Source organism: Nymphaea colorata, chromosome 5 (assembly GCF_008831285.2).
Source record: "Nymphaea colorata isolate Beijing-Zhang1983 chromosome 5, ASM883128v2, whole genome shotgun sequence".
Lineage (NCBI taxonomy): Eukaryota > Viridiplantae > Streptophyta > Magnoliopsida > Nymphaeales > Nymphaeaceae > Nymphaea > Nymphaea colorata.
The window spans coordinates 7,380,873-7,393,894 of record NC_045142.1 but is presented as its reverse complement, the minus strand read 5'-3'; the positions used below and the strand labels follow the sequence as shown (position 1 = coordinate 7,393,894).

At 43.1% G+C, this 13,022-nt stretch overlaps 1 protein-coding gene across 1 annotated transcript in view; it reads left to right on the top strand.

Annotated features, from left to right (window-relative positions):
- LOC116254174 (chitin elicitor receptor kinase 1) overlaps positions 1-12,498 on the top strand; it is a 53,449-nt gene extending 40,951 nt beyond the window's left edge. Inside the window, exons 10-12 of the mRNA XM_050078114.1 lie at positions 11,725-11,863; positions 11,974-12,072; positions 12,179-12,498. Of these exons, the coding sequence (XP_049934071.1) occupies positions 11,725-11,863; positions 11,974-12,072; positions 12,179-12,343 (403 nt within the window). The 3' untranslated portion in view covers positions 12,344-12,498. The remainder of the gene's footprint in view (positions 1-11,724; positions 11,864-11,973; positions 12,073-12,178) is intronic.
- Positions 12,499-13,022: the final 524 nt, after the last annotated feature.

Here is a 13,022-nt window from a genome sequence, read left to right as displayed (position 1 = left end):
TGAACTCACCATCACCATCACATTGGAAATGCACTATATTACTAGAGTATTTGTTTTGGACCAAGGCGTGAAATTGAGTGAACAAACGGAAAACTTCTGATTTGCTTTTCATGAAGTGAATCCAAGTGTAACGAGAATAAGAATCAATGAAAACAACATAATATTTACTCCCGAAAGAAGAAGAAATAGGAGTAGAGCCCCAAACATCAGAATAAATGGTGTCAAATAACTTCGAAACTCGCTTGTTTATTGATTGAAAAAGAAGTGCATGACTCTTACAAATATGACAACTTGAGCACATGATAGACTCATTGACAGGACTTAGACTGGACTTTTCTAATAGTTCATCTGCAACAAGACTTTGAATGAAAGATCGATTACAATGTGTCAAATGATCGTGCCAAAGAGATGGCATATCATACTTTGTCATATTGACTTCACGATGACTGGGAAAGGATAAATATGAAACACAAGACTTAGACACTTTTGGAGCTTCTTCAATGACGTACACGTCTCCTTTGCGAACATTCAGCGAATGTCTTATTGGTTCGAACATCCTTAACATAAACAAAAGGAGTAAACTCAACAGAGGAATGAGTATCATCAATAAGCTTTGACACATAAATGATATTTTTCTTGACATTTGAAACAACAAGAACATTCTTTAAGGGTATTGCGGAATGAGCCATGGATAAGTGTGCATTTCCAATATGTGATATTTTGTGATGGAAACCATCTCCTGTGACAATTGAGTCTTTGGCTAAATAAATGAGAGCACTAGAAAGCTTACCTGCGTCACCAGTTACATGAGCTGCAGCATCAGAATCCACATACCATTGTCTTTCCTCATTTTGCTTGAGATTGACTTTAGACAATACTGTCATTAAAATCTGCTACACATAAGGGGAAATGTTCGATGCCGCAATTGTGTTCAAAATAGATAACCCTATTGCCTTATTGTCATGCCTGACCTGTTTTCCCTTGTTCTGAGGGTTATGCCAACATTCTGACTTCACATGGCATCTCTTATTGCAATAAAAACAAGTAGGTATCATTCGTGGTACATTTACCTCTGCATTTGTGTTATGTGTAGGAAGGATATCTCTCCCCATCCCTGCCTGTGAGTTCCAAGCTCTTGGACGACTTCCTTGCAAAGCATGGGCCCCAGTGACTAACACATTGTGACTGCCAGAATGAACTAATTCATGTCGCTGTACACGACTCGCTTCATGCTAAATCAATTTTGCTTTCAGGTCTTCAAAAGAGGGAAGAATAGGCAATACTTCTAAAGCAGTGCAGAAAACATCAAATTCTGACCCCAATCCACTCAAAGCCTACTGTACCTTGTCCTTGTCGCTGACTGGATGCCCTATGATTGCAAGTTGATCGCTGACATTTTTTACTTTATGTATATATTCCAAGACTGAACGTGTGCCTCGCTTGATATCGTGAAATTGCCTCTTGAGTTGTAGAAATCTTGCTTCTGATACTTGAGAATACGTGGTAGCAAGTACATTCCACAACTCAAGTGCTGGAAGATCATCATCAACACCCGCCAGAACTTCCTCTGATAGTGTGGAGGTGATATAAGCAACGAGAGATTGATCATGAGTCATCCACGTCTCATATTCAGGATTGATTTCTGCAATGGTCTCTCGAATTTGCCCTGTAGCATTCTTCACCTTTCGCATAATCCATTCAAGTGGTGCAGGTGTGGTGCCATTGAGATGTCCATAGAGACGGTCACTTTTGATGAACGAGACTATTTAACGTTTCCATGTCAAATAATTGGTATGATTTAGCTTTTGTGAGATGAGTTGTGAGTGGAAATTGGACGACAAGATGCTGGAATTGCGGTGGGGATCCATAGATGCAATAATCAGAATATAGGGGGAAAATATAAATTTTGAGATTAGGGTTAGGTGGCCGACGGTAAGGCAGATTGGGGCAGAAAATTTGGGGATTAAGGTTAGGGCAGAAAATTTGGGGATTAAGGTAGGGCAAAAAAGAAACAAAGATTAGGGCAAAAATTAGAGATTCTTACCGGACATTCTCAGGGGCAAAACTCCACTCTGATACCATGTAAGATTTTGATATCTAATACCAAACTACCGAACGAAGTTGGATGCAAGAGGAGGAAGAGAGAAGTAGGCTGCGCGTCCAAGCAAGAGAGAGATGAAAGAGAGCAGCAGCAAATGACGTTTGCCTCTTGTTATCATTATATACTAATCACAATTTAGGGTACAACATAAAATACACAAAATAACATTAAGATTTACAAGTATGCCACCACCCATGATATGTTGGGCGTGTGGATCAAATGGTCGGGTCTGGGTGACCCAATCCATATCGTACAAACTTAACATCTACTACATGGAATAACATTTGAAGACAAATAATGGGAACCGACCAACCACACAAGAGACAATCCCAAACGTATTAAGAAGTCCACTTACAAGTTTGATGTGGATATTCTCAAGACTGATTATGCCAACACCTCTAAGTATACTTCTTCTCAGACGTGAGGAGGAAGCCATCAACTGTGCACAACTTTAAGGACAACAAAAGAAAAATACCGATTTGCAGGCAACGTGACATCAGTTCCAGCACACGACTTCAAGGCTGCTCCAACATATGACTTCAATGAGAAGCCAAAAAGCTTCAGACTTGCATGTGTGACATTGGCTTCCACCGCACGACTTCAACATGACATCGACCTAGGGTTTTAAGAAACCCAAGGTTGGGCTAAAAGATACTAGTAGAAGAACTGCCCAAGCAAATCAGACGGAGTTGGTGAGAATAGAGAGAAAGGGAGTTGAGAAGAGCACCGAATGATTATAGAGATTCCCAAACGTTCACCGCTCGGATACCAAGTTGAACACGATATATATATATATATATATATATATATATATATATATATATATATATATATATATATATATATATATATATATATATATATATATATATATATATATATATAGAGAGAGAGAGAGAGAGAGAGAGAGAGAGAGAGAGAAAAACCGAACTATAGATTATGCCTTCTTCTCACTTAAATAGAGATTTAGGAAAATGACATTTAAGTACATCAAATGTGTAAGAAATAATAAGTAAACCTCTCCTTTTAATTTCTTTACTCACAACATGAACCGATTGACAAATTTCTGAAGAATTCAAATAAATTTAGATCTTTCTCGTAACAAGAATACCTAACTGATTCTAGTGAAATCATCAACCAAAACAAAATAATACCAGAAACGAGATCGAAGAGCAACCTTGCTGGGTCCCCATACATCCACATGAAGAAGATCAGGACTCTGACTTGATGGACTGTGACTTGAAGGGAAACTACTTTGTGTATGTTTGCCTAATTGGCGAGCATCACATTGGAAAGACTCTGATACAGAAGTATTTAGAAACACTGGACAAAGTTTGGAGATAGATGGATGACCCAATTTGAGGTGCCACTGAAAAGGAGAGGTCTTCGATGTGAAGGAAGATGCAGCAACATCGACTGGGGTAGATAGGAAGTAGACTCCCTCACGTTCATGACTACCACCAATCGTCATGCCAGTCTGTAAGTCATGAAAAGTGCATGAACTAGGATAAAAAATGAGTCTACACTATAGATTACTAGCCATTTGCCTAACTTGTAATAGATTAATTCGAAAGCAAGGAGCATATGGCACTAGTATTGGTGCCCAAGTGTGGGAGTCTAACATCACTGCTGGTTATAATAGGGGACAACTTGCCATCGGCCAGCTTGACATGTTGAGAAAACCTGATCAATGTTGAAAATATCTGTAGCTAATTACAAAAATGTCTAGATGCTCTTAAATCAATCATCCACATCATACCTGGGTCACTAGTAGAGGCACCAATAGAGAAGGCTGAGTCCATAACTAAGGTTGATGTAGAAGAGGATCTCTGAGTGAGAAGTAGATCATATTCAGTCTTGCTTAAATTCAGGGGATATGAATCAGATGTAGAGGAACCAGTAAAGACCAGTTGTTGAGGAGATGTGGATGCTTATCCCAACATCGGTCTTCCAAATGACCTAACTTGCCACAATAGGTACACTGAAATCTGCCACGACCTGCACCACGACCTGTACCTCGTCTTCTAGCTCCAACATAGGAGCCGTGGCCATATCCTCCTGGTACCATAAGAGCAGAAACAAGTGGGTCATGTGTAGGTTGTGAGAGGATGACCGCAAGACAAACTCAGCCTATTATATGTGTTTGCTAAGTTGGGAAGATCACTCCTTATGAAGATTTGTGCCTTAGCAACGGAGTAACTTGAAGATAGCTCGAAAAGAAATTTCACCACCATCGCAGATTCAAAGTGTGATGCATAACAGTGCTGACATGGTGGGCGAAGGGCTTTTAATCTTTCATAAGCAGCAGTCAATATGGCAAAATATTGGGATAAGTCTTGGTCATCTTACTGTATTTTGTACAATTCCTCTTCCACTTGTAAAATCTTATTGACATTATAAGCATGATAATAAGTTTTCTTCAAGAAGGACCACATATCTTTGGCCTTGGTGTAGTATGCGATCGTTGGGGTTATATGAGACTCCACAATGTTCATGATCCATGACATTATAATGTTGTTGTCTTCATCCCACGCAGCATACTTGCGTTTTTTTTCGGCAGGTTCATTTTCTTGAAGAACATACTTTTTTTTAATGACCTGCTGCAGACATCATGAAAACCCTAGCTAGATTTCATAGTTCAACCCATTCAGCTTGATTGTGGTACCATATGGGAATGAATTTCCAGGCATCTTATATTTATTAGATACTTCAGATTTACTACTACCAGTCATATTGATGCTCCAACCAAAATCCAATGCACAAAACAAGTGTATATAGAATACAGCAGTCAAACACGGCAATTAAACACAGCAGCAGAAATTAAACACAGCAGCAAATACCTCTACTGCTCACGGAGTCCACAGAACAGTCAACACAATCTTCACAACACCTTCACGACCCTGAACTGCCCTGTTTTATTTTTAAAAAAAAAATCTGCCGATGATGACTGCTGTCACGCCACCTTCACAACTCTAAACTGCCCTGTTTTAAAAAAAACTGCCGACGATGATTGCTGCTGCTTCTGCTGTTCCCAACCTCAACTTCTCAAACAGAAAGTCCACATCTTGCTGTTAATTGAGCATTTGATCAACTGTCGCTGGCATACTTCCCAAAAATACCTGACGAAGTCTGCTTCAATAAAAAAAAACGATGCTACCTGTTCCACAATCAGCAGCAGCGACAGGCTATCTCCACGATCAGCAGCAGCAACAGGCCATCTCTGCTTTACACGTTCCACTTGTGGATCCAATCACGCGTTCCACATAGGCGTGATCAGGTCCTCCTCCCTGCAGCTTCTATTCCACCAACCAGCAGGTAGTAGAGAAGAGGAAGAAGACGAGAAGAGAGAGGGAGAGGAACAAGAGAGGAAGAGTCACCGGAAAAAAAAATTGATCTTGCTGCCAGCGTTAGGCGCAACCTGTTTCTGATACCATGTTATGGTGAGAGAGAAAAATCATAATCATACCTTAACTTACCCTAAACTCAAGAAGAAAAGAGATTAGGGTGTGTGGGAACAAAATTACAATATTAGTCCAGACCCAAAATAGAATAAACATTAAAGGCACACTCTAACTTTCTAATATTACAAATAGACTGTAAATGACTGCTAAGGACATTCAACACATTTTTCAGAGAGAAATTGAGTTTCAGTCATAACTTTCCCAGCTCTAGGTTTCTGCTTTGAGAAAGGTGGCCAAGATAGAATTTATTGGCATGATGCAAATAGTACGAAGAGGGTGTGAAGGGTGTTAAAGTTGGGAACCTTGGATCAAGTCCCAACCCTGCAGTTTTGCAGCCTGAGCTTTTCCATGGTGTAGTCCTTGTAAGATATGGATTGGCCAGGGATCACCTTGCTGTGAAAATAAAAGCCTTTATTGGTTCTTTTTATGTGCAATATCAAGCTTACCTTCATAACTGTAGAAACACACACCACGATGGAAAGAAAGAGAAGGAACACACAATATACGTGGAAAACCTCAAGGAGAGGTGAAAAACCACGGAGAAGCTCTAACCTAGGTGCACAACCGCAACCCTAGGAGAGAGAAAATGTTATTCCACTTAATTCAACACTTACACAAAGTGACAATATATAGAGGGAGAGAGGAGAAGCCGCCTAGGGTACCGAGCTCGCCTCGGTACCTGTGCCCCATAGAACCGGGTCCAGATATGGACCCGGTTCCCACAACAACATATTCTAACACTCCCCCTCAAGCTTGGCATACATGTCAAACATGCCAAGCTTGCTAACATTTTTTTCGAATGAAGAAGTACAAAGCCCTTTAGTTAGGACGTCTGCAACTTGATCTTCAGACTTCATATATGGCAGAATCAGCTCCTTTGAGTCAATGCGTTCCCGGATAAAGTGACGGTCAATCTCCACATGTTTGGTCCTGTCATGTAGAACTGGATTATTGGCAAGATTAATCGCAGACTTGTTGTCACAGTACATCTTCATTTTATCTTCCAGTTCCACACCAATATCAGTCAAAAGGATCTTCAGCCACAGCATCTCTGTAACTCCCATTGCAACAGCCCTGTACTCAGCCTCAGCACTAGACCTCGAACACACTTCTTGCCTCTTGCTTCTCCAAACAACTAGGTTACCTCCAAGAAAGATATAATACCCTGTAGTGGACCTCCTTGTGTCAGTGCAACCTGCCCAATCTGCATCTGAGTAGCCCTCAATAGTAAGTTTGTCTTGTCGAGTATACAGCAGTCCTTTTCCTGGGTCATTCTTTAGATATCCCAACACTCTTTCTGCACTCTTCCAGTGACAATCCGTGGGAGCATGCATAAATTGACTTAGCACATTTACCGCATACGTGATATCAGGGCGAGTAAGAGTAAGATAGATAAGCTTACCTACTAGCCTCTGATATCGCCCTTTTCCTTCCTCATCCAGAATAGTGCCTGTCTTGATACTTATCTTAGTCCCCGATTCCATAGGAGTAAGATAGGGCCGACAACCAAGTTTACCTGTCTCCTTTAGTAAGTCAAGAGTGTACTTCCTTTGATTCATAACCAGCCCTGTCTCTGATCGAGCAATCTCTATCCCCAGAAAGTATCTCAGTTTCCCCAGATCCTTGAGGTCGAATTCTTTAGCTAATCTCTCCTTCATCTTCCTGTTTTCTTCCTCATCACTGCCAGTGACAATCATATCATCAACGTAGACAAGGAGAAGACTCACCAGACCATCTCTCTGCTTTATGGATAGGGTATGATCTCCATTTCCTTGCTTGTACCCAGTAGACTTCATAACGATCCTTAGTCTCTCAAACCAAGCTCTCGGCGACTGCTTCAAGCCATACAAAGCTTTCTTGAGGTGACAACATTTTCCCTCTTGAACATACCCGGGAGGCATGCTCATATAGACTTCTTCCTCCAGATGGCCGTTCAAGAATGCATTTTTAACATCAAGCTGGTCCATGCGCCACTTCCTGTGCACAGCAAGAGCAAGAATAACCCTCACGGTCTTCAACTTTGCAACAGGGGCAAAGGTCTCAAGATAGTCAATCCCATACTTCTGGCTGAACCCCTTTGCAACCAGACGAGCTTTATATCGATCTACAGTGCCATCAGGTTTATACTTCACGTTGTACACCCACTTAGAGCCAACTAAGTGTGTCCCTTTAGGGATATCAACCACTTCCCATGTTTTGTTCTTGGCTAACGCACCCATCTCCTCCGTCATAGCATGTAACAACTTGGGATCATCCTTAGCATCATCCACCGACCTGGGAATAACAACTTTGGATAAGGTTGTGATAAAACATTTGTAATTTGTACTGAGCTTAGCATAAGAAACAAATCTCTGAATAGGGTGAGAAGTACATGACCTGGTGCCTTTGCGCAAAGCAATGGGGAGCTCTCCATTCGATGGACTTGGGTCATCCAGGGAGATCACGGGATTGGGATTGGTTCTATCCTCATCACCAACATCTTCCACTGTAGCTTTCTCCTTTCTGACATAAACCTGGCCAAACAAGTGATCCCTGGCAACAGTGGGCTGAGCATCCACCGTGACCCCTTCCATATAACTGCCCTTTTCATTACTGACCGTGACCGTGTCAATCACACTGGGACTAACCTTGTAGTCCAAAAACTCCATAAACTGAATCAGCTGATTAGAGGAATACTCTTCCCCTTTGTGCCCAATACACTCTCCCTGAAGAGGATTCACCGGAAAATACGACTCATGTTCATGAAATGTGACATCCCTCGAAACATACACTTTGGAAGTAGTGGGATCCACACATTTGTACCCCTTCTGAGTAGAAGAGTACCCCAAGAACACTCCTTTAATAGACCGGGGATCAAGCTTTTTGAGAGTAGGGCTATGATTATGCACAAAACAACTGCACCCAAAGACACGAGGAGTAAGAGGCCACGGATTCTGAGTGGGCCACAGGGTAGAATAAGGAGACTGACCATCCAACACCCTAGTAGGCATACGGTTAATGAGGTGTGCACTAGTGAGAAGTGCATCACCCCAATACCGCTTCGGAACATGGCGTTGGAACATAATGGCCCGGGTAACATTCAAAAGGTGACGATTTTTACGTTCAGCTATACCATTTTGAGGAGGGGTATAACTACAAGAGGTTTCATGAACAATACCCTTGCCTTTCAAGAAATCATCAAGGGATTGAGAGACATATTCCCTAGCATTATCCGTACGGAAAGCTTGAACAGTCGTATGGAATTGAGTCTCAACAAAGGCAACAAAGTTTTTCACAACTGCTGGAACCTGACTACGGTCTCGCAATAAGTACACAAACGTACATCTAGAGTAATCATCAATAAGCGTCAAAAAATAGTGACAACCACCACACGTGGGTACTCCAGAAGGACCCCAAACATCGGAATGAACTAAGGCAAACGGATGAGTGGTTTTATTCAATGAGATAGGGTACGAAGCCCTGACATGTTTAGCCAATTGACACACTTCACAAGCGAAGGAGTCAATGGAAACAGAAGCAAACAAATGAGGAAACAACTTCTTTATTAACTGAAATGGGAGATGTCCAAGACGCTCGTGCCATCGCAGAACAGTAGATCTATCATACACACCGGACAAGTGACCACTCGTGGCAGAAATCAATGCGGAAGCAACTTGCACCGGCAATCTGTAGAGCCCATCAGTAACCGAACCAATCCCAATCTTCTTCCTCGTCACCAAGTCCTGCAGGGAACAGTGATCAGCAGAGAAAATCAGATTACAGTTTAATTCTTTAGTAATACTGCTGACAGAGAGTAAGTTCACAGGAATATTTGGAACATGCAAGGCATTGTGGAGACGGTATTTGTTCAACAGGGACAAGCTCCCTTTCCCAGCCACAGAGATAGAAGACCCATCTGCCATAGACACGCGTTGCTTGCCAGAGGAAAGTTGATATTCTTGAAAGAGTTTAGAGTCCCCTGTCATGTGGTGAGTGGCTCTACTATCAACAATCCAATCACCAAGAGAAGGGTTACCTTGATCAGTCGAGGCAACGAGGGCTTGGGCTAGCTGAGCCCCTTCAGACGTGGAGGACTCCTCAGGGGTAGTAGATAGGTGGCTGATGTACGCCTGTAGCTCCTTGAGTTGAGCAGGGGACAGCTTGGACTTTGCACCACTAGAAGAATTGCTCTGACTGGAATCAGACACAGAAGGGCTACGCTTGCCAGAGGGAGGACGACCTCTGACCAGTCTTTCTCGGGATGAAGATCCCAACAGAAATCCACCGAATGCCCCAACTTGTTGCAATGAGTGCAATGCCGGGCAGGACGCTGCCCAGTCCCGGAGGCACGGTTGACAAAGGCAGAAGGGCCATGACCGGTGTCAAGATGCATCACCTGGCGACGTTGTTCTTCAGACTCAACTCGGGCATATACTTCCTCTATCCCCGGAATCTCATCACCATTAACAATCTGGCTACGAATAGACTCAAATTCATCCCGCAGGCCTCCCAGAAACAAAAACGTACGGTCCATCCATTCCTTTTCCCAGTAGAGGGAATGATCTGAACCGCACTTCCACTCATCAGTCACATGATAATCTAGCTCCTCCCATTTGGTCTTCAGGGCAGCATAGAAGGCAGCAACAGACAAATCACCCTGTGTCAGGGAGTAAATACTGCGTTTAATCTGATAGGTGCGCAGATGTCTCTTCTTGCGACCATACATCTTCGCAAGCACAGTCCACATATCAAAAGAGGTCGGCTTCCGCAGAATGAGGGGCTGGATATCGGAGGACACGGAGCTGATAATCCATACCTTCACTTGGCTGTCCTCCAACGCCCACGGCTTGTAATCCCAATCTCGAGAGCGGCAGACCAAGATAGGTAATTGTCCTTGGTCAGACGGATGGAGGTGACCTGGATCGGCACGTTCTCAGTCTTGGAAGCGCTGCCCGCGTCAAGAACGGCATCTTTTTGAGACCCCATCGCGTCTGCCATCACAAACACGCACACAGCAACAAGAGGCACAGCGGCGAGAACTAGGCAGAGGCGACGGGAATGAGGCAGCGGCTACGGAAGGCAGGCGGCGACGTCCCTGGGCGGCGGGAAAAAAACGACGGCGGCGCTGGGAACGATGGACGGCGACGGCGATGGGCAGCGGTGGCGCGGGACGGCGGCGGCAGTGATGGACAGCGACAACGCAGCAGAGAACAACCGCGCCGGACGATGGCGGCGCAGCTGGCAGCGCTGGACGGCGGCGGCGCAGCAGCGGCAGAGAAAAAAACCGGAGGAAACAGCAGCGGCAAAAAAAACGGCGGAAACACGACTATCACACCAACGATCTCTCACGCGTTGGCTCTGATACCATGTAGAAACACACACCACGATGGAAAGAAAGAGAAGGAACACACAATATACGTGGAAAACCTCAAGGAGAGGTGAAAAACCACGGAGAAGCTCTAACCTAGGTGCACAACCGCAACCCTAGGAGAGAGAAAATGTTATTCCACTTAATTCAACACTTACACATAAGGACAATATATAGAGGGAGAGAGGAGAAGCCGCCTAGGGTACCGAGCTCGCCTCAGTACCCGCGCCCCATAGAACCGGGTCCAGATATGGACCCGGTTCCCACAACAACATATTCTAACAATAACTAACTATGATTCACTTATTTGGGCACTTTAGACCAGTGCGGCCTTCAACATGATACAGAAATTGTCAAAGCTTGAGGGATGCAGTCATGAGGTCATATGCCTAGTTTTGATGTAGTCAATTTGTTTGTAACTAATCTTTTCCTTCTCTTTTTCCTTTATGAAAGATAAATGTTTTTGGGATTAGGTTTTTATAATTTCCCTTCTTGAGTCATTGATCATGTTCTTTCTTCAGTTTAAATTCCTATAAACATTTTCAATGTAGTCTACCATGCATTGTTCACGGCCGCTGACTGTTGATCATCTTGTTCTTCGAACTGTACACTGGCTTTATGTCCTTGTCCCCATGCTAGCATTTTAAGGTTTCTCTTGGCTTGTGCGTACACCTGTATCAGCACTCGTGTGATATAGTAATGACACAGGTTGGGCTTGTGTCACTGCAACAAATTGAGAGAATGCTTTTCCTTCATTTTTTGGGTATAATGTTGTGGTGATTTTACTAAACTCGTTGTTGGATGTATCAAATTAGATATGCTCGTTTTGGAGATGTTTCAACGAAAATTGATGTATATGCCTTTGGGGTTGTTCTCTATGAACTTATTTCTGCCAAGGAAGCTGTATTAAGGACTGGTGCATCTACAACTGAAACTAAGGGCCTTGTTGCTATGGTGAGTCGGTGACATCCTTTTCCCAATTGCTTCTTGTTAGTTTCAAATATTTCAAGAGCCTGTTTTCCCACTTTATGAAAGTAAATGATCTTTATTTGTTGAAATGGCAGTTTGATAATGCCTTTGCTGAGGCAAATCCCAAGGAGAACCTTAAAAAACTAGTTGATCCCAGGCTGGGTGACAGTTACCCCATTGATTCTGTTTACAAGGTCTTTGCTGTTTCTTTCTTTCTGCTTTTCCCTTCTTTCTTCCTCCTTGATGCAGTATCAGATGCATATGTCCATAATGATGCCATTCTTCTTTTTCGCTTATCAGATGGCTGAGCTTGGTAAATTGTGTACTCAAGAAAGTCCTCAGGACAGGCCACCCATGAGATCTGTAGTGGTTGCTCTGATGGCACTCTCATCGTCATCTGAAGATTGGGATGTTGGAACCTTCTACGAAAATAAAGCACTCATCAATCTAATGGCTGGAAGATAGAAATTCATATATGCATGTTTTAAGAGGCGGTGTGTACGTTTCTGTGGTTAACAGTGCTTGGTTTATCTATTTTAGTGGAAGGAAGGATGCCAATCTGTATTATTTATTTAATAAATATTCAGGTCTAAGCCTCTTGGTGCAAATTCCAACTGTTATGCTCTCTCTCTCTCTCTCTCTCTCTCTCTCTCTCTCTCTCCCTCTAGTGTGTGCATTTCTGTAAATCGATGCATGTGGACTAGCTACGCTACTAGACCACATGTTCCACGCCCACCTCAAGACGAAGGCAGCACATCTGTTTCATAACAGTAGGAATACTAAGGCCACCCCTCTGCTAGGGGAGACAGTGATACTCCAATTAACCAAGTCTTAAAATTCGATGGCACAGTCTAAGAAAATCTGACAATCTGATTTATATGGTTCACAGCTCCATGAAGCCTGTGAGATACATTTCAACTCAATGAGAGACCCAGGTGTCTGGTAGGCAAATAGAAAACGAAGCAGTTGAAAATAGTAGGAGCAGCAACTTTCAGATATGGGCCCCCGCTATATAATCAATCTGCACTGCGCTTATTGATCCACCCACGTGCCGATGGGTTCAACTGTTCAAGAGCCAGTTTGAGCTGAGCTAGGGCAGCTCGAACTCAGACTTAAGTGCCATAAGGCATAACTCGAGCTCGAG